At 49.6% G+C, this 20641-nt stretch overlaps 2 protein-coding genes across 4 annotated transcripts in view; both read left to right on the top strand.

The window, feature by feature from the left end:
- The first annotated feature begins 2417 nt into the window (after nt 1-2417).
- Nucleotides 2418-6237, top strand: LOC130928298 (tetraspanin-8-like). Its single transcript, XM_057854777.1, has 9 exons — nt 2418-2567; nt 3287-3343; nt 4505-4624; nt 4690-4764; nt 5034-5129; nt 5209-5343; nt 5423-5455; nt 5774-5857; nt 5916-6237. The coding sequence occupies exons 1-9, from the start codon at nt 2508-2510 to the stop codon at nt 6006-6008; spliced, it is 753 nt and encodes a 250-aa protein (XP_057710760.1). The 5' UTR covers nt 2418-2507; the 3' UTR covers nt 6009-6237.
- A 561-nt stretch (nt 6238-6798) lies between these two features.
- The window catches only part of LOC130928241 (thyrotropin-releasing hormone-degrading ectoenzyme), a 28401-nt gene continuing 14558 nt past the window's right edge, over nt 6799-20641 (top strand). Inside the window, exons 1-5 of one of the 3 annotated variants that reach the window (XM_057854630.1) lie at nt 6799-6878; nt 11134-11204; nt 16850-17453; nt 18080-18297; nt 19848-20121. In XM_057854630.1, the coding sequence (XP_057710613.1) occupies nt 17013-17453; nt 18080-18297; nt 19848-20121 (933 nt within the window). In that variant the 5' untranslated portion in view covers nt 6799-6878; nt 11134-11204; nt 16850-17012. Of the gene's footprint in view, nt 6879-11133; nt 11205-16362; nt 17454-18079; nt 18298-19847; nt 20122-20641 lie in introns of those variants that run through there. The other 2 variants (XM_057854631.1, XM_057854629.1) reach the window with 2 other exon arrangements.

Raw genomic sequence — 20641 nt, 5'->3', positions numbered from 1 at the left:
AAAAAAAAAACATTTGCATCATATTTTACACTATAAAAACAGTATGTGATTCAAGGATGCAACACTAAAATGAGAACGTAGCTATGAAAACCCAACAAATCCTTTTCCAACAGCAAAGGCTCAATTATTTCAAAGTAGTTTGAATGGGAATTCCCTCAGATATTAGCTTGCTATAGCCATAGACTTCACTATCAGTTGATGGGGCTCGGGGCCGATCCGTAGGGGGGCTATTTTCAAACACTCAAATATTTTCAAAACCAAAGCCGCTAGCAACCTAAAACCAAAACAGGAACCTCCCTTAGCCATATATGAGTCTCTCTGAGCAGCGACCTCAAAAAATTCAAAGTCGTTCCCTAATAAAATCCCGATGAATCATTTTTTAATACAATATGTTAAATATAGCCAATTTAAGTTTTTGCCCTGAATAGCAACTTAAATGTTTTTTTTTAATTCAGTGCTTCAAGTTTTCAACAGCTAATAAGCCACTCAATTTTCACTTCAGAAACACAATGCTTGAGGAAAGCATGCAGAATCATCTTCATTTTACTCAACAAAAGCAACAACTTATTTTGCTATTGTGTAAAGATATCAAATCCAACATGGCGGCCATTACAAAACAAAGAGCTTTTTAAAGTGCCTGTGACACGATAAATCTTAATTCCAAAAATAATGCTATTTGAGACAATTCGACCGTATACAACAATTTGGCAAAGCGCAGATGACGAGAAATGAGTCTTTAAATCTGCCGTTTAGCTCCTCCTGTCACTCTGGCGCCTCCATCTGGGAGACGATGTCAGCGGATTTAACATTGAGCCTAAAGGAACGACAGAGGCTGATGACTATAGCATCCTGTAAAATGTCATCATTGGTTTTATCTCTCTACGCCAATATTTTTACAGGATATTCTTTGTATCTAAGTATTTTTCCCCGATTGCTAAATAAATTGTATGGTCAATAACAATCTTGCGCTAAGTGGAATATGAAATATTAAAAATGCATTTATTCAGTACGACAGGGCTAAATGACTCCATAATAGTCAAAACTGCCGACCTCTTAAATCTCCCGAAAGGTATTTTATGGCACCGGAGTTAGTCATTTCCCCGCAGGCACTCGGAGACAGAGGAAAGAGTGAGTGAGAGAGCTAGGCTACATGCTAACCCGATCCGAGCGGCCTTTCGAAAATGAAAAATGGCTGAAAACTACCCCGATTCATGTGGGGCCCATTCTTTGCGGTGAACAGGATCTTTCTGAAACCCAGACAGGCGCACACCGCTTTCCCTGGTGTAGCAACAAAAGCCTGCAGCAAATTGGGCTGGTGTGACGCAAAGAATAAACAAATTAATCCGCAAAATCAGATGGAGCCACAGTCCTTTTGCATACAATAGTATGACTGTATAGAGAAGATGATGTTACCTGTTAACGTCACAGCCTCCTTCCTCCTCAATACGAGACCGTGGCCGGAAGTTTCTCATTTTCGTAGAGCGGGATTCAAAAAATATATCCATCGCTTCTACACACGTTCAAGTGCCCCATTTCACTCAGGAGCATAAAATACCGCGTGTAATATCAAATAAACATGCTTTCTTGTGTCACAGGCACTTTAAGTAGAAAGTGCAAAGAAATGCTTAAATCGCGGACTTTCTATAGATATGAACGTAAAACGGTCTAGATTCTCGGTGCAGCGCAAAAAACGGGCCGTTGTCGTTCATTTTACGGAAATATTTCAAAGTTACACTAATTTTATCCATTGATTTGTTTTCACAATGTTTCAAAGTGCAGGCGTGGTGCTATTTCATATAATAATGACCTTGCCCAAATCACTCTTGAGATACTCCTGCCTGCTTGTATGCAGTAAAACCTTGGTCATGTTTCCACATCAATCCGGCGTTAAAACGCAGTGTGTGTGTTTGAGTTTATCACAGTGAAAGCCAACTCAAGGTTCTGCCTCGGGCGGCCCCCTACGGGAAGGCGTGGTACAATGTCCATGGGAGTTGTCAACTGATGGTGGAGTCTATGCTATAGCTTAGCTATATTAGCTTAGAATTGAAAAAAAACAACAACTATTCACTATTTCATTCTGAAGGGTTCGGTGAATGCACGTGTGAAACTAGCAAGGTTAAGAAGCAGTGCCTCAGAGTTTCCGAGGCAACAAGGAAAATCTCGACCAAACTTTTTTGACTGGCAGTACACGATCATGTCACGTTACCTTCCCCGGGGCAGGGCTGGCGACGGTTCCGGTGATTGGACGCTTATCGCCGGCGTTGGCGGCCAACGAGTTGGGCGTCCTCTGAAATGACGCCAAAACAAATGAGTTTTCTTAAAAATGCCATCCATCCTCCTAAATTGTGTGTGCGTGTTTTGCTTTGGGGGGACGTCCCCCCCACCCCCCCTCTCTCTCTCTCTCTCTCTGCGCAGATGCTGGCTTTTTCATCCACACGAGCTGCAGTTAGGCAGACGCACGCCGCCGCAGCAGCAGCAGCAGCAGCAACCCCCACTTCAGCGTCGACATGGCGAAAATCAACAGCTGCCTCAAGTGCCTTTTTGTCTTTTTCAATGTCGTCTTTGCTGTGAGTACAAATACTATAGAATGATGTGTTTGGGGCAGTATTATGACACCTGTTTAGACTATAATCAGGAAGATATGTTTTAGGAAGTACATTTCAAATCAATGAAAATAATGTTGAGGAAACCAAGTGATTTTTTGGGAGGGAAAGAAGAAAATGTAGACGAATACAATTTGTTTTTAAAGCAATTTTTCCCCCACTGTTAAGTTTGACCATGAAGCAAACATAAAAGTTGCATGTTTTTGAAAAGGAAAACAATATGTTTTTGTTTTTTTGAGAGGGGGAGGGGGGCTCTTTGGAAAGTGCTATGCGATTGCGTAACCGCAATAAAGACGTCCAAGTTGAGTACATTTCCATTCAGGGGGGGAAAAAACACACCCAAAAGCTCCCAAGATCAAGTTTCGTTTTCCCCTGAAGCCCACCCTTCAAAGGCATTTCTTCATTTTTACGATGCTCTCATGCACATTCTCCGTTTCCAGCATTTCATCGCCAAAGCATCCGCAAAGTTGCAATTGAGAGGAAACGCAACAAAAAGGAGATGTTACGCAAGAGGAATGACGTCGTCCAGTTTAGCTTGGAGGAACATCAGCAATGTCTCTTTACCTTTTATGAACTTCTTACTACAAGACCTTATGTTACATGCCCCAAAGATCCTGATGATCTGCTGCTTTCTGTGACAATATGATGTTACCTTCTGACAAAAGCCGTGTGCGTTTTTTAAGATTATCGGATGTCTGCTGATCTTCGGGGCGGTGAAGGCCAGCGTCTACAGTTCACAGGTAAACATTGTCGTGAATTTATTCAGACTGTTCAAAATACTTATCTTAGAAGGAAATATGAGCACTTTCGTGAAAAGATGAAACTGCTTTCACGACAAAAAGTCCGACTGAAATATTACAAGAGCTTCTATTAAATACAATAAAAAGCTCTCTAACAATTTGAACCGACACGTGAACTGCCATTGACGGTGCTAGACACGCAATCCATTTGTCGCGGGAGGGTCCGACACCACGGTCCCACTTCAAATGGACTCCTATGATCGGAAGTCTCCCATCCAAAGAGTTCAAAACAACTCTTTGTACTTTTGCAGATTTCAGCAGAGACGGTCCTAGAAGAATGGACACGTGTTGTCAATTTCCTCTCCCGGTTCTGTTTTGCATTCAGTCGAGGAAAGCGTCAACGACCGAAAACAACGTGACTCATCGGCCGCTTTAGCGCTTTAGCTTAGCGAGGTGTACAATTTCCTGGAATGCTCGTCAAGGTCGTGCCGGGAAACAGAGAGAGGGGGAAGAAAAAAAAACACTTTTTGTGCCAATTTGAAACAGTCCACATGTGTTTAGATGCCCCCTCCTCGTTATGCCTGCTGCCAGAGTGGATTAGTTTCCAGTCAAATCGCAGTCAGATGGCAGCCAATTTGGAGGGAAATGCTGATTAGCGGGACGAAAACTTTTTCTTTCGGATGTGTTCTACAAAATCCCTCAAGGGAATAAAGGAACATTGCTCACACTCATCTGACATCAACATGTTCAGGCCTGTTTTTACGCGCCGAAGGAGACGGGAAGTAGGACAAATTCGTACACGTCGGTCCTTGGCCGTCATCGACAGCGATAGATGTGCCATCCATTCGGACCGCGATCCTTCGGTCCAAACGGATTGGACGGCAACGTCGAAACCCGATCGTGCACTTTGTAGCCGGGGTCCGAAACTTGCGGCCCCTTAGCTTCATAGCTCTAAGTTCTAGCAAAGCTCAGGGTAATGTTAGTTTGTCAATCTGTTAGCGTATGGGAAATTGTTCGCCAAAGTTGCATCAGCTCCACCTAAAAATTGGCCATATGAAACCTCTTGATAGCAAATATTCCTATTTATTTTACTGAAGTCTTTCTAATTAAAAAAAAACAAACAAACCAGGAAATGTTCTTTCCTGATATGTTCTCGGTCAGCTGTCGGCGCTGGGCGCCCCGGGCCTAGGCTGGATGTGGGTGTTCGCCATCGGCGTTTTGGGAATTTCCTGCCTGGGGATCTACGCGGGAATATCCGAGAAGGAGCTGGCCCTAAAGATCGTACGTATCGGCGCGACCCGCGTGCCCCGTCGGGCGACAACTTGTGCTTTTTTTTATTTTGGCAGTTTGCCGGCTTCATGGCGGTGGGGATGATCATCATGCTCATCTTCGGCATCGTGGTGGTCGTCATGAGGAACAAGGTAGATCGCTTTTCGTCCATTCTTCGACTTTGGCGCTCAACTCGACGGCTGTTATTTTTCATCACTGAAAGTACATCTTGGGCGTGCCGCTTAACGACTTTTTTTTTTCTTTGGGTCATGTCGGTGCGGAACCTCGGTTTTAGTCGATTTCGTTCCGGTATCGCCGACTAACTCTGTGACGTGGTTCGGCAAAACGGGCCATCTATTTGGCACGTGTTTTTTGCCAGCAAAGTGATTTTTATTACAATTGTCTTGCGGCGGCGGCGAAGATCCGGCAGACCTTCCTCAGCGCGTCGGCCGAGGCGGCCGAGCCCTTCATGGCGGACGAAGGATTTCGCGCCTTCCTTCAGCAGCTGCAGGAGAGCGTGAGAACCGCGCACCGAGTCGCACCGAGTCGCACCGAACGCCGACGGCCTCACATCCGAGGCCTTTTGTCCAACCTAGGGTCAATGTTGCGGCTTGGTGAGCGCCAGAGACTGGGGCGACGACATCCCGGCCTCCTGCCGTTGCCGACCCGGATTGGACGGCTTCGGCGGTTTCGGAATTTTCGGACATTCCGGATGCAAAGCCAGGCCTCAGGTACGACGTTGTGAGCGCGGCGCGCCGGCCGTTTTCGCGACGCTCGCTGGTAGCCGACGGACGTCATTTTGTTTTGCAGGGAACCACCGGCCCGGATCAGATCTACCAACAAGTAAGACCTTACTGGCATTTATTTAAAAAAAAAAAAACGGAGGTGGGGGCAATTGGGTCACTTCAACACCAAATCAAGAGGTTGCATCTATCAAAACACCGCAGCATTTTGGATGAAAGTAGTCATCCGAGGCTTGTACTTGAAGCTCGTTAAAGCCATTTGTTGAGATCCGAGGTGTTCAAACCGCGGCCCGCAGCAAATGATGAAAATATTTGGCCCACAAAAGAGGCTTCAATTCAGTTGCGCCTCTCGGCTTTAACGCTCGACAGAGCTAGCGACTTCGACGGCGTCCGGTTAATCTGCCTCTCTCGATCTCAGACCTGCGGCGAGCTCCTCGTCACCTACGCCGACTTTTTCTTCAACATCGCCATCGGCTTCCTCTTCGGCTTCGCCATCACAGCGGTAAGTCGAACGAACGCCGATCGGACGCCGCGCGGCTTCTAACCGTGGCGCTGTGCAGCTCCTGGGCCTGCTGGTGTCCCTCCTGATGACCCACCAGGTGCGACGCCACGACCGGGCCGGAGCCTCCAACATGGCCATGAGGGGTTACTAAAAAAAATATATATTTTTTTTGTGGTTCTTCAAGCTGGAAAACTTTTTTAGCCACCTGCACTATAATGAATTGTTGTTTCCAGTTATCTTTTGCTGCAAACGCTTTTATACAATCCCACCAAAGATGGACACTTAAGTTTGTGTTTTTATTCTGTATTACTTGGTCTGATGATCAATATTATGATCCATTTATGAGGAGTATTAAATTCTTTTTTATGACAAACCAAAAACGTGTCCGTCATTCGATCCCTTCCAGTTCGAATGGCTCGGACGTCCATCGACGTCAATGTCAGCCAGTAGAACGTTTGGCGCGCTCACTTTCTCCGGTACTCGGTGTACCCGTCGGTCTTCATTCGAGCCACGAGAGGGCGCCAAAATACAAATGGTCATTATTTCTACAGGTTGGGTGGTCCATTTCAACAGCAGGGTCGTTCCGTCCTAACAATACTGCGTTATTCAACTGAAAACCTACGTCCGGTTCACGGTACTTTTCTAAAGAAACTGCCTAAACCAACTTGTGACACGTGATTTCAAAATATGGTTCAAAGAGACTGCGCTTCCAAGATGGGGCAAAATGGGATTGTGTTGTTGTTATTATTCTTTTATTCCTCCAGATCAAATTCAACAGTTATTGGTATTGGTCATCCTTCATCCCTCTTGTATCTGTCCCATTTCCTCAGTTGCAACAAGCACTCACTGGACAGGTGGACAATTTTGGCTAACGAGCGCCACGCACCCGGAAGACTGACGCTCGACACACACACAATGTGATTTTAGCCATGTTTACTCTGCTCAGACGAGGTCGCTTCGTGCAAGAACTCACTGTGAACATTCACAAGATAAGTTTAGCTTCTCCTGAAAACAGGTTAAGGTGCTTGTCATGTCTTGATTTCCCTTTTGGATTTGTGTATTTGCTTCGGGTTGCCAACTGTCCTTTGAAAAACGCAATCGTCCGGTATTCAGAAAGAAAAGTACGCGATTTGTCCCTGATGCTCATCAAACTGGGAAATAGTGTCTTGTTTGTGGAAGGAACGAATACTACTACGGTGCTTTACAAGAATATGCTGGGAAAGGCATTCCCCCGCCTGTCCTGCTGTTTGACCAACGAGCTGACGGAACAATGACAATACCGAATCCCAGTCATCTCATTGGTCGTGGTCGATCAGACGTTTGAGTGAAGCGAGAGTAAAAAGCATGTTCAAACTGTTGATAGTTTTCTTGTTCTTCTCTGCACGTGTACTCCATTTCCTCGAATTGTATGATATTTTTCAGGGATCCGATCACGCCGTTTTTCAGAGGATCGGAATCTGGCGGAAAGGATTTGGGTTTTCATTGATCATTTTTTGACATTTCTAAGCACTAAAAAGTAACAGTGTTTGAAGCTCCAAAACACTCCCAGAATAGGTGGAAGAGGAAGTACTGTAAATATTGTCACATGTTTAGTGCAAAAAATGGGCGATTGGAACATCCCTAATATTTTTGTGTTCTGTCAAATTCATTATATTCGGAATGATCATTTGAGAAATTGTGATTGCTAAGGTGACTTGGAATGCATGTAAATTCCAGATAAAAAAGAAACTTTACCTGAGAGTCCCTTAGACCCTCAGAAGACAGCTTATGATGATTAATTTAAATGGACTCGAGTTTCCCTTGCCCGGACGCGGATTACCGGGGCCCCCTTCTGGAGCCAGGCCTGGAGGTGGGGCTCGAAGGCAAGCGACTGGTGGCCGGGCCTGTCTTCATGGGGCCCGAAAAGGTAACATGGGTTTCCCTTTCCATGGGCTCACCACCTGTGGGAGGGGCCAAAGGGGTCGGGTGCGCAGAGTTGGGCGGCAGCCAAAGGCGGGGGCCTTGGCCGTCCGACCCCCAGCTGCAGAAGCTAACTCTTGGGACATGGAATGTCACCTGTCTGGCAGGGAAGGAACCCGAGCTGGTGTGTAAGGCAGGGAACTTCCGACTAGATATAGTCGGACTCTCCTCCGCACACAGCTTGGGTTCTGGTACCAATCCTCTCGAGAGGGGTTGGACTCTCTTACACTCTGGAGTTGCCCACGATGAGAGGCGCCAAGCAGTTGCGGGCATACTTATTGCCCCTGGCTCGGCGCCTGTACGTTGGGGTTTACCCCGGTAGACGAGAGGGTAGGCTCCCTTCGCCTTCGGCTGGGGGGGACGGGTTCTGACTGTTGTTTGCGCTTATGCACTGAACAGCAGCTCAGAGTACCCACACTTTTTGAGTCCTTGGAGGGTGCTGGAGAGCTCCCCCTCTGGGGACTCCCTCGTTCTCCTGGGGGACTTCAACGCTCATGTGGGCAATGACAGTGAGACCTGGAGGGGCGTGATTGGGAGGAACGGCACCCCCGATCAGAACCTGAGTGGTGTTCTGTTATAGGACTTCTGTGCTCATCACGGTTTGTCCATAACGAACACCGTGTTCAAACGTAGGAGTGTCCATATGTGCACTTGGCACCAGGACACCCGAGGCTGCAGTTCGATGATCGACTTTGTAACCGTGTCATCGGACTTGCGGCCGCATGTTTTGGACACTCGGGTGAAGAGAGGGGCGGAGCTGTCAACTAAACACCACCTGGTGGTGTGTTGCTCCGATGGCGGGGGAAGATGCTGGCCAGACCTGGCAGGCCCAAATGTATTGTGAGGGTCTGCTGGGACCGTCTGGCAGAATTCCCTGTTAGAAAGAGCTTCAACACACACCTCCGGCAGAACTTGTCCCAGGTGAGGTTGGGGACATCGAGTCCGAGAGGGCCATGTTCCGCACCTCCATTGTTGAGGCGGCCGAACGGACCCTAAGGTAGTTGGTGCCTGTCGTTCAAGCTGAAGAAGGAGGCCTATCGGGCCTTTTTGGCCCGTGGGACTCCGGAGGCAGCTGACAGGTACCGGCTGGCGACGTGGACTGCGGCTTCGGCGGTCACCGAGGCAAAAAGTCGGGACATGGGATGAAGTTCGGCGAGGCCATGGAAAACCACTTCCGGAAGGCTTTGAGGAAATTCTGGTCCACCATTCGGCGTCTGAGGAGAGGAAAGCAGTGCACCATTAACACTGTGTATAGTGAAGATGGCGTACCGCTGATCTCGACTCGGGACGTCGTGAGTCGGTGGGGAGAATACTTCGAAGCCCTCCTCAATTCCACCGACATGCCTTCCTTTGAGGAAGCGGAGTCTGGAGACTCCGAGGTGGGCTCTTCGATCTCTCGGGTCGAAGTCACTGAGGCGGTTGGAAAGCTCCTCGGTGGCAAGGCCCCTAGGGTAGATGAGATCTGCCCGGAGTTCCTAAAGGCTCTGGATGTTGTAGGGCTGTCGTGGCTGACACGCCTCTACAACATCGCGTGGACATCTGAGACAGTGCCTCTGGAATGGCAGACCGGGGTGGTGGTTCCCCTTTTTAAGAAGGAGGACCGGAGGGTGTGTTCCAATTATAGAGGGATCACACTCCTCAGCCTCCCTGGTAAAGTCTATTCAGGGGTGTTGATGAGGAGGTTCCGTCGGGAAGTCGAATTTCGGATTCAGGAGGAGCAGAGTGGTTTTCCTCCTGGCCGTGGAACAGTGGACCAGCTCTACACCCTCTGCAGGGTCCTCGAGGGTGCACGGGAGTTTGCCCAACCAGTCTACATGTGTTTTGTGGGTCTGGAGAAGGCGTTCGACCGTGTGCCTCGGGGAGTCCTGTGGGGGGTACTCCGGGAGTACGCCGTACCGAGCCCCTCGGTACGGGCTGTTCGGTCCTTGTACGACCGGTGTCAGAGTTTGGTCCGCATTGCCGGCAGTAAGTCGAATTCGTTCCCAGTGAGGGTTGGACTCTGCCAAGGCTGCCCTTCGTCACCGATTCTGTTCATAACTTTTATGGACAGGATTTCTAGGCGCAGTCGAAGCGTTGAGGGGGTCCGGTTTGGTGACCTCAGCATTGAATCTCTGCTTTTTGCAGATGATGTGGTGCTGTTGGCTTCATCAAGCCGTGACCTCCAACTCTCACTGGAACGGTTCGCGGTTGGGATGAAGATCAGCACCTCCAAATCCGAGACCACGGTCCTCAGTCGGAAAAGAGTGGAGTGCCCTCTCCGGGTCGGGGATGAGATCCTGCCCCAAGTGGAGGAGTTCAAGTATCTTGGTGTCTTGTTCGCGAGTGAGGGTAGGAGGGAGCGAGAGATGGACAGGCGGATTGGTGCGGCGTCTGCAGTAATGCGGACGCCGCACCGGTCCGTAGTGGTGAAGAAGGAGCTGAGCCGAAAGGCAAAGCTCTCGATTTACCGGTCGATCTACGTTCCTCCCCTCATGGTCACGAGCTGTGGGTCGTGACCGAAAGAACAAGATCCCGGATACGGGCGGCCGAGATGAGTTTCCTTCGCAGGGTGTCCGGGCTCTCCCTTAGAGATGGGGTGAGAAGCTCGGTCATCCGGAAGGGACTCGGCGTTGAGCCGCTACTCCTCCGCGTTGAGAGGAGCCAGCTGAGGTGGCTCGGGCATCTGGTTCGGATCCCTCCTGGACGCCTCTATGGAGAGGTGTTCCGGGCATGTCCCACCGGCGGGAGGCCCGGGGACACGCTGGAGAGACTATGTCTCTAGACTGGCCTGGGAACGCCTTGGGATCCCGCCGGAGGAGCTGGTTGAAGTGGCTGGGGAGAGGGAAGTCTGGGCTTCCCTATTTTCTGCTGCTTCCCCCGCGACCCGACCCCAGAGCAAGCGGAAGATCATGCAAGGATGGACTTTACCTGAGACTTTACCTTACATAAAGGCTCAGGACCTTAAGCGTTTTTTAAATTTTATTTAGCAGCAGGACCGATTTAATTCTAGTATATTTTGTATTACAAATACATTGCTGATAATTATTTTTCCATGTGCTTATATAACTCAAATATGAACCCAATTCATTCTGTTTTGGGTAAATTTGATTTTAGTGACAACAACAACAAATCACTTTTCCCATACAAAAAAATAAAATAAATAAAGGGTGACTGTTCACGGGCCTGTCAATGAGGCGTCCCATATTTTGTTTTAGTGTGAGCATTTTTCTTGTCTATTTTGGCAATTGCCGTGTATTTTTGCAAGTCAGTCTTTTTTTTTCCTGCGTGTATGTTCAATATCTCCTAATAATGTTGGCTGTCTTGTGTTGCTGCTGAAGCTTCCGCCCACCGCGCACTTGAAATGCAAGAGGCCAGGCCGAGCCGAGCGCCACCTATGGATCTTGATTAGGTCAGTGCGACACACATACACTAAAGGCTCCACCTCTGTGTGTAATGAGGTTTCGGTCCAAAGAAGAAGAAAATGATCGAGTGGTGAAAAAAACCACAAGCCAGGCGGAGGAGTATTACTTGTGTGTGGCTGTTTAATGAGGCCTGACGCCGTTTGATACCTGCAGGCCACACGCGGGGGCCAGCTCGTTGTCCTAAAATAGCAGCGGCTATCAGTCAAATTCTTTGTTTACCCGCAACGCTTCATTCTGTATCTCAAACGAGGCACACGGGCGGACGAAAGCAAGAAGACGCACACGCAAAGCGCGCGTTGCTCCTCGTGCGCGCGGTCAGCCGCGGGGGTCGCAGGCGCGGCCAGAAGGACTCGGCCCGCCCGAGGCTGGCGCGCCGGGGCGTGAAGGCTCAGATGGCGGCGGTGAAGGCAGCTGGGCCCGCCCGGCTCGCGTATTTTTGGTATCTAGTCAGATACAGGCGTCCTAACTCATCGGGTTTTGGAGATATGGATGAAAACATCACAAACACGTAGACAGGCAATGAAACCATACTCAAAGACTCCTGCGACCGGGGCAAACGCCAGAATAAACATTTGCCCCCCAATTACCGTATACAATTCACGGTCCTTGTTCGCGTCCTGTGTGCGTGTGCACAAGTTGCCGTTTTATAATCCCGTGAATCCCACCCGACGTTGATCTCGCATTCAAATATCCATCACCAGCAAACAACGTCATTCTCTGCCACTTCATTTTCCTCTTATCCGACTTTGCAGGCTGACAATGACGCATACACGCAATGTATCATAAAATTGCCTGACAGTAGTTGATGAGGAAAAAATGGTGTGTGGCGCGCACACACTGCCAAAAATATGTCAAAACAAAAAAACGTGCACCGATACGCTCGCTCGCTAGGAATTTCGTGACATTTCACAAGTTCCTATGTTGGACCACTGATGCAACAGGCAGAAAGACGCACATTGACCGAGTGCGCGCGTGTGTAGTAGACCTTGCGGTGACATTCAGGAAAGCCGGGACTGCGCAAACACGCCGTTTCAACACAAGTCTGCTCGTGAGACAAAAGAAGAGACGCACTCGTCATCGTGCGTGCGTCCCCAGCCGGCTCTATAAAAGCAGCCGTACGTGCGTGACCTTCCGCAAGGACGTGAGACGCGCTTACTGTACCGGTGCCTGTCTTTTGAACGGAACGTCACCCCCCCACCCCAACCGCGGGCTCGTTACTCTCACGCGTGTTTCGCATTGGCAATTCTTAGGTGATTCGTTTCAGGTATGTTTTTGTAGCAAGCGTTAAAAGTTGGTTTTGTGCTACCTGCCGCTGCAACTTGGTGTGTTTGTGTGGCGGATGCTTTCATTTGCTGTTTCTGATTGTGTATCATATTGCCTCTACAAAGCCCTTTGAGAAAACGTTGTTGTGATCCAGGGCTATACAAATAAAATTGAATTGAATTGAACTTTCTTCCCATTGACAGTTGTGGACTTGGCCTCGGTTTAGTTGGTGGGAAGAGGGTTAGGGTTAGGGTTGGGGTTAGGGTTAATGCCACCTCAAAACCATAGACGTCCGATAACAGACATCCGATTCATACCAGAGAATCCGTGCCACTGATGTTTATATCCGGAGGATTGTCAGTTTTCTACAAGCCATATATTCATGTGAGTGAAAATGTTGGGGTACTTTGGCTTGTAACAGATTTACTCGGGTAAAATCAAAAGAAATAAATTTGGCCAACAATATGAGCTCACGGACGCCACTAGTTGTTTAGTGTAGCCCACCGCTCCCCCGGCGCTCGCTTCAAACGAGCGCCCGCATATTGTAAATGCTCGCACTGAGCGTAAATAAAGCGATTAAAGTTATTGTGGTTTGGCTGCCGGAATAAAAAACATTTGATTTGGCTTCCCTGGAGGAGGTCACATGGCGTGTGTGTTTCCAACGCGCAATAGCCTAACGGCGCCAATAAAAACAATCAAAGCAGTAAAGCACATTAGCGCAGATGCGGAGCCCGGCGCCACGCCGACATCACGAGCGCTCGTAAAACGCGCCCGCCGTCACTCTCTCCGTTAGTCGTAGCAATACGTCGGTATGCGCCCCAGACCCCCCCCCCCCGGGTTCGCCGGCCTTATTCATCCATCCCGCGTCATTAGCGTTATCCAGCTAGCACGGGGACGAAGCATAAGTAGGCTAATAATGCAGCGTGTTTGTGTGTGTATACTGTTTGTCTATGCAAGTGTGAGAAGTTTTTTTCCACATCCGTCCCTTTTGCTGATGTGCAACCTGAACAAACAACGGCTCGTACAAAAATGTCGGCGCGGGCCATCGGTTAACGACGGCACCGTCTCTCGCACGCGAGCGCTTAAAGCGCTATATAAGTATAACACCATTTACCATTTGATGGTTGGAGTCACTCAGCTCGTCGTCACGGCGACGCAAACGTCCATCCGGTCGACCGCCGGTTGCCTCGGAGACGGTGGCGGCGGGGCACAAAGAGCCGAGCGTTTAGCTCCGAGGGACGGGCGACTTTCCAGTTGCGTTTGGGGTATCGCGGGTGTCGTTGAGGCGGGGCGCGCCGACAATGAGTTACGACGCAATTTGCGGAGCGAAAGCTTCGCTGATGACCTGGCCGCCGCGGGCAGGCGGGCCTCTTTATTTATCATTTGGCAACCTGAGTCACTTCGACTTTATTTCTCAGTTCTTTCTTCTCTGTTTATTTTTTCGTGTCAGTCGTGTTGACTTTCTAGTTTTTCCTCGTGTGGAAAAACCTCATTCGCCTCCCGTGCGTCAATTGGCCATCGCCGCGATCCGACCACGCCATTTTGCCTGAACGCGCTTAGCTCAGCCCGTCAGCTAATTAGCTTACCCGAGTGCCGTTTTGGTGGCGAAAACACAAAGAAGAACTTAGCGAGGCGCTCGCTGCTAATTATTCCGCATCATTTGATTATCCCTCTTCTTTTGTGTGTGCGTGATTACGCTTTGAACAAAACAACAGCAAAAAACTGCGAAATGTTCATCAGAGACATCGATGGCTGTACATGTCTGCCCGCTAATCGGCTGAAGAATAGCGCTCCCTGCTGCACCCAGACAACTCTGCAGCTCCCCTTTACGTGCTGACGGTGTGCACATGCGCTACTAATTCCACCAAGTGTAAAGGCAATGAAAAAAAATAGCGCATTTAATCAGCGTCTCACACACAGCTGTCACATGATGAAAATATCAATGTAGAAGGCTGAATGTAAAGGAACACCTGCGTTTAAATGACCAAGCAATTGATTGACTTTTATTCAACAGCATACACAGAGATAGGTTACACACACTTTGAACATGCACAGCACACCCCCACATGGCAGCCATGCAGTGATGCACATGACATGCACGTGGCCTGCCGTGTGCTCGGCCTGCTCCCGACCGCGCACTCCGCTCGCCGTCTCGCACCTTGATCCGCTCGGCTGAAGCGGCCCTCTCATTGGCCGCAGAAACACAGGTACACCCACACAACAGTGTGTCACTCCACTGAAACAAATAACTCATTGGATGAACACAAATAAATTTTGGGCAGGATTTCCATCCATTAAATTGATGTAGCCCCAGCTCAAACTAAGTCCCTCCTTGTAATATGATTAAATCAAACTCATTTTTATCAAATACAGCCAAAATAAAATGAGTACTTTAACTGGCTTCAACTTATTTACATTCGTTTAACTAATATAGTCTAAAATATTTTTTTCATACTTCATTTGACCCTCATATCAGACAGAACACAAAATCTGGTCAGTTTTTATTTAAAACAAAAACGCAGCCCAATTTACAGTATACCTATCGTCAACATGGAACTCATCAAAATGATGAAAAACATTCGCTTACGTTTTTTTTCCTCTATGATGAAGACAGCCACATTTAGAGAAGTAATCTGCTGACTTCAAAAGTGGTTCAGACAAAGAAGCACGAGTACTAGTACAACAATAATACAAGTACAATATTTGCAAAGGCTAAGGCATGGTATAACCAGCTCCAAATAAACATGAAACTTTACCATAAAGTCCAATATGTAACGCCTGCAAACACATATTCAATATATATATGGACAAAACACATGCAGAAGTACAAAACAGAACCTGAATAACACTGAAATTTCTTTGAGTCCAGTCAGCCTATCCATATGCCCTCAATCCCAATTCCCACGTCCTCTGGCTCCTCATGACCATTTCTTCTGATTGACTGACTGACTGTGGTGGCGATGTCCCTTTCTCCATCCTCAGCAGCAGATGACTGAACAAAGAAAACCAATTTAAGTCAAACGCTAAAGAACAAACAGAAAATCATATACAAAATATAAATGCACAGTTACACACGATATAATAGATTACGCAAGGTGCAACAGTGCCGATTTGCCATTTGTCGCATCGCACAATGTATATAAACTCTCCCTCGTGTAGTTTAGCAAGCTAGCTAGCTAGCTAGCAAGCCCGCAATGTCGACTTCACTGACGGTGAAATTTGTCTCACCGTCTTTTCACAGCAAGCTTTTAAAAATATGACATCATCGCGTACTCACCAGAGAGTGGGATTACAGCACCTTTGAGCTGTAAAGTATATAACCCCGAAGAAGTTGTCGGTGAAAAAGCAAGTCCAGATGGGGATGAAGTGATGCTGAGCGCGCGTTGCTTTGCACATGCGCAATGGGCGGTCCCAATTCAAATGAAACACGTTGGTTTTGAGTTCTGAATGTCAACATGAAATTATTACGTTGCCACTATGAAATGTACATATATTTCGTATTTAATAACAAAAATTTAATGTGTCACATCAAAGAAGGGCTTGGATAAGTTTTTAGTCAAAGTGGATTGCTTGATGAAAGGAAAGGATTGGACGTCTAGTGCCGTCAATGGTGCCGAAACACTTGATTTTCTTTGTGCTCTGCCGATTGGCTGTCGATCATCACATGAATGACAGGGATGCTTTGCAGTTAGCGGGTCACGTGATGCAGTTCCATTGGCTTACGTTCAAAAGTTTCAAACGATAACTTATTCGAGTAAATGATCAAATGCGCCATCATTCATATTTGTGCAGGGACCGCACACAAGACCGAACCTCCTCCTCTTCTTCTTCTTCCTCCTCCCTCCTCCTCCTCCTCCTCCTCCTCCTCCTCCTCATCATCATCTTCTTCATCCTCCCGCGCGAGGATGTGCGCGCAGCAGCGCGGCAGGCTCACAAGTTGAGGAGGTTCGGCGGCTCCGGACGGCGTCGTCATCACGTCGCGGTCCGCACACGCTCCCGCTCGCCCGCCCGCCCGCCGCTGGCGCCGAACGCGCTCACTCGTCTCGGGGTGATTGTTCGGTTCCGATCGAAGCTTCCTGCGTGACAGATTTCCCGGCCCTTTTTTTCTTTTCTGATTTTTTTTTCCCTCCCCCGACCGTCGGAGGACTTGAGCAGAAGACGAACGTCGACTCAGCAAAGTCAGGGAACCCTTTGGCTTCCGATCATCAATTAGCGCCGACAAAAATATGTTTGAGGATTTTTCTTTTTTTAAAGTTGCCAGCTGTCTGCTCATGCCATTTACTTTGAATCATCTCTTTGGAAGCACGTGACTATGCGCTGCGGGTCGTTTGCATTTGGGAGGCTCATTTGCATATTCGTGTATTTTCAGATTTAAACACTCATTGAAGCTCAAGTAGCCTCGAAGCTAGACTTACTCCACTTCTTGTTTTGTGGCCACTTACTCCAATGTCATCGGGACCATCGCCGGCGACAAAGTTCGGCTCGCGGGCCTGAGCGACCCGACGGCGGGCGTCGCGCGCAACGGGCGCGGGATGTCCGAGCAGTGGCCGACGTCCGCGGGCGGCGGGCGCCCGCGCGCGGAGCGCTCGGCGAACGTCCGCCGCCGACTGGCGGCGGCGGCCTTCGCCTTATCCCTCCTGACGCTCGTCGCGGTCACCGCCGTGGCCGTGGCGCTGGGCGTCCGTTTCGAGGAGTGCGGGGGACCCGAGGAGGAGGAGGCGCCGGCGCCAGGACAGAGGGGCGCCGACCGGGCGAGCGGCGAAAGAGGGGATCGGGCGACCGCCGCCGAGGAGGACGAAGAGGGGTCGCGACCCTGGCTGAGGAGCCGACTGCCGGGCTCGTTGCGTCCGCGCCACTACGACCTTAACGTGGCCGTCTACATGGACAACTTCACCTTCTCGGGAGACGTCAGCATCGACTTGGAGTGCGTCAACGCCACCAGATTTGTGGTGCTGCACGCCGACAGACTCGAGGTACGCGCCCGGACGCCCGAGTTCGACATCCCGCTCGACGGCATTTCCGCACCGTCAAGTTTGTGGTCGTGTTTTAGTCCGCGTTTGCGCCGAGCCTCTCCTTGACCGCGAGGGGCGCCGGAGCGCTCGCTCGGCGTTTTCGCGTCACATTATGAGCACGAGGCACGCCCCCTTCCGCCGTCACCCAATCGGACGATAGGCCACGTGTGCGTGCGTTTATTTTGGGGCTTCCCCGCCGGAGGCCCACAAAGCGTCAGTCTCACCTTCATTAGCTTGACGTTAAGCTCGGCCGGCTCAGAGGCGCCCGAGGCCGCGCCAACGCATCGGGCCGACAAGCCCCGAGGACGCCGAGGGGCCCACGCTGTTCGGGAGGGCTGTTGTCGTAGACCGCCGTCTTAGGTTCTAGTCCCTACAGAAGAAACGTTTTAGTCCCAATGTCAGAATTGTTCCAGTCCCGAGTGAAGGTTTTACTCCCAAATTTCAAAGATTGTGGTCTTCAGTAATTAGAGTGCGAAAGTCCCGAGTGAAAGTATCAGGAGAAAGTCGCTCTCAATGCACTTGGTCATCCGATGTAAAGCTTTCTAACCTAAGAGAAGCTTTGTCCCGTTTGGCGTTTGTGTCCGCAGGTGTCGAGCGTGTCGCTGACGGGCGGTCGTCCGGGGAGTGGATCCATCCACGTGCAGCGCCACTTCCTGTTCCCGGCCAACCAGATGCTGGTGTTGGTCCTGCACCGAGAACTCACAGCCTCGCAGACGTACCGCCTCAACGTCACCTTCGACGCCGCCATCGAGGACGAGCTGCTGGGCTTCTTCAGGAGCTCCTACGCGCTCTACGGCGAAAGACGGTACGTCATCTCAAAAACGTACCGCTGTGTTTCAGATGCATTTTGGCCTCTTGCGCACATGCACAGTGAGACGCCGAGTGGTGCGGCAGCAGGTGGTTTCCGCGAGAAAAGGTCAGACTTGACATCCGAAACATTGATTAACTCTCTCTCCCTCTTGCACACACGTTCTCACGTGTCCAATTTGAACAATTTCCCAATCTTTTCACCGCTTTTTGTGTCTTGGCAGCAATGTTAGCATTGTTCCTGAGTTGATTCAAAAAAGAGACATAAAAACCCTTCGTTGGATCGTTGCCAGCCCTACAGCTCCCAATGGATTGGATGTCTAGTGCCCTCAATGGCAGTCCAGACCCCAAAAATTCCCCCTTCCTATCATATCGGTTATTAAACTTATGCCCTCCCACCCTTCGGTAAATAATGTCGAGTTGAGCTTTTAACACTACTACTTATAGCTAGTTGCCGTATGTGGTAGTAGGTGAGATGGAAGTAGCAGACTCTGAGCTTTGTCTGAATACAATGGAGTTTATACGCTGTAGATACTAACTAGAGTTGCCTGAAAAATAAAGTGGATATGCATCCATACACGATTGTAAATAAAATGGCCCAGTGGATCTGCTGAGCTGTGATGTTTCCCCGTTTGTTTTCCCTCATTTGCTTTGCTGTTCCCTGCCGACCGCTTTCACTGATCAATACTTGATCAATACGAGCGTAAACACACATACCCGGTCATCCGTTCAAAAGGCTCGTCCTAGCAAAAATCAACACGCGGGGACTCCTATCGTGTGTGTGTGCGCGCGCGCGTGCGTTACTTTGAAGGCTTAGCAGGATGCGGAAACGTGCATCAAGTCACGAGCTAACGTGATTGTCATTCTCTTAAAGGTGTCGGTGCCGGAGGTGAATTAGGATGCGCGTGCACGTCGGATGCGAATGTCACATGACTTGATGTCGTTGACTGGTTTTGAGTCAACGACATCAGGTCACGTGACATTTGCATTTCCTTCATTTCCAAAATGGCTTTTCATAGCTAACAATGATTCCCCCCGTCCCAACTCATTGTTTGTTTGTGTGCGCGTGACTCGACACATCGTCGGTCTTTGTCGAGAGTTCTCCGAAAGGCGACCCCGCCAGCGCTGCGTTTTGCCGCAAAAGTGACGACTCGGCGCTTTCGTTCGCTTCCTTTGTAAAACTAGACGCGCTCGGCTATACAATTCAAAGATGGCAGCAAAATTGTTGAGTCATGATCTTCTGTGTGTGTGTGTGTGTGTGTGTGTGTGTGTGTGCGCGCAGCAGGTACTTCCCGTCCGCTACCCTCAGGCAACATTCTTGCAAATGAAAGGAAATGGATCATCAGATAATCCTGCAAACATTTCAACTGGGTGCATAATCCTGTTTCAAACAAAAATGCATCTGCTCCAATAATCCTGGAATCAATAACATGACCAATTCTGTAATCCTGCAAACAACAACAGGACTGATCAAATAATGCCGTCTTGGGGGGGGCACCACTTGACATGCCAAATGTCATATAAAATAGACAATCGTGTGTTTTTTAGGTACCTGGCAGTGACCCAGTTCAGCCCGACGCACGCCCGCAAAGCCTTCCCGTGCTTCGACGAGCCGGCGTTCAAGGCCACCTTCTCCTTGAGCCTGCGTCACGACCCGCAGTACGCGTCCCTGGCCAACATGCCGCCGCTGGCCACCGAGGAGGACGAGGACGGCTGGACGCGCCGGCGCTTCGCGCGCACGCCGCGCATGTCCACGTACTACTTGGCCTGGGCCGTCTGCAACTTCACGTATCGAGAGACGCGCAGCGACGGCGGGGTGGCGGTGAGTCACCTCCCCATTTATTTACTGTCCACAATATCGAGGCGTCCCTGCGCGCCTGGCGGTCGAGAAGACAACGACGGCGTCAGATTTTTATCCTCTTTCGATCATTTTCGAGCCGGTTCGTCCTCCGGTCAAGGGGCACCCTCCCTCCAAGTTTGACCACCGTGTGAAAACATGGATTTCGGGGAATTTTTCTTTTGTCTCATCGTCAATCTGCGCATAAGAGTAGAGACTGAAAAGCCGCCTGCGCTTTGAGTATCAGGAGAGATTACGTCAGCAAAACCTCCATCAGAAAGTGGACGCGGCACCCGGCCAGCCGCGGCCAATCGCCGGCGCACCGGCGTTTGCGCCGCTCAGGATTCTTCCCCCAAAAAAGGCCAGATTGGCGTTTGAACGGTTGCCCCGGCGACGGTCGCCATCAACGCGCACTCGTCGCAGTGGCGCCTCCAGAAATTTTTCATAGGAGTGGCCAGATGGGGCCACTTCAAATCTTGGGGTGGCACAGCAAAACTAAAAGCCA

Source organism: Corythoichthys intestinalis, chromosome 13 (genome assembly GCF_030265065.1).
Source record: "Corythoichthys intestinalis isolate RoL2023-P3 chromosome 13, ASM3026506v1, whole genome shotgun sequence".
Classification (NCBI taxonomy): Eukaryota; Metazoa; Chordata; class Actinopteri; order Syngnathiformes; family Syngnathidae; genus Corythoichthys; species Corythoichthys intestinalis.
Note: the sequence above shows the minus strand (reverse complement) of the source record. Positions and strands in the feature narration are given on the sequence as shown.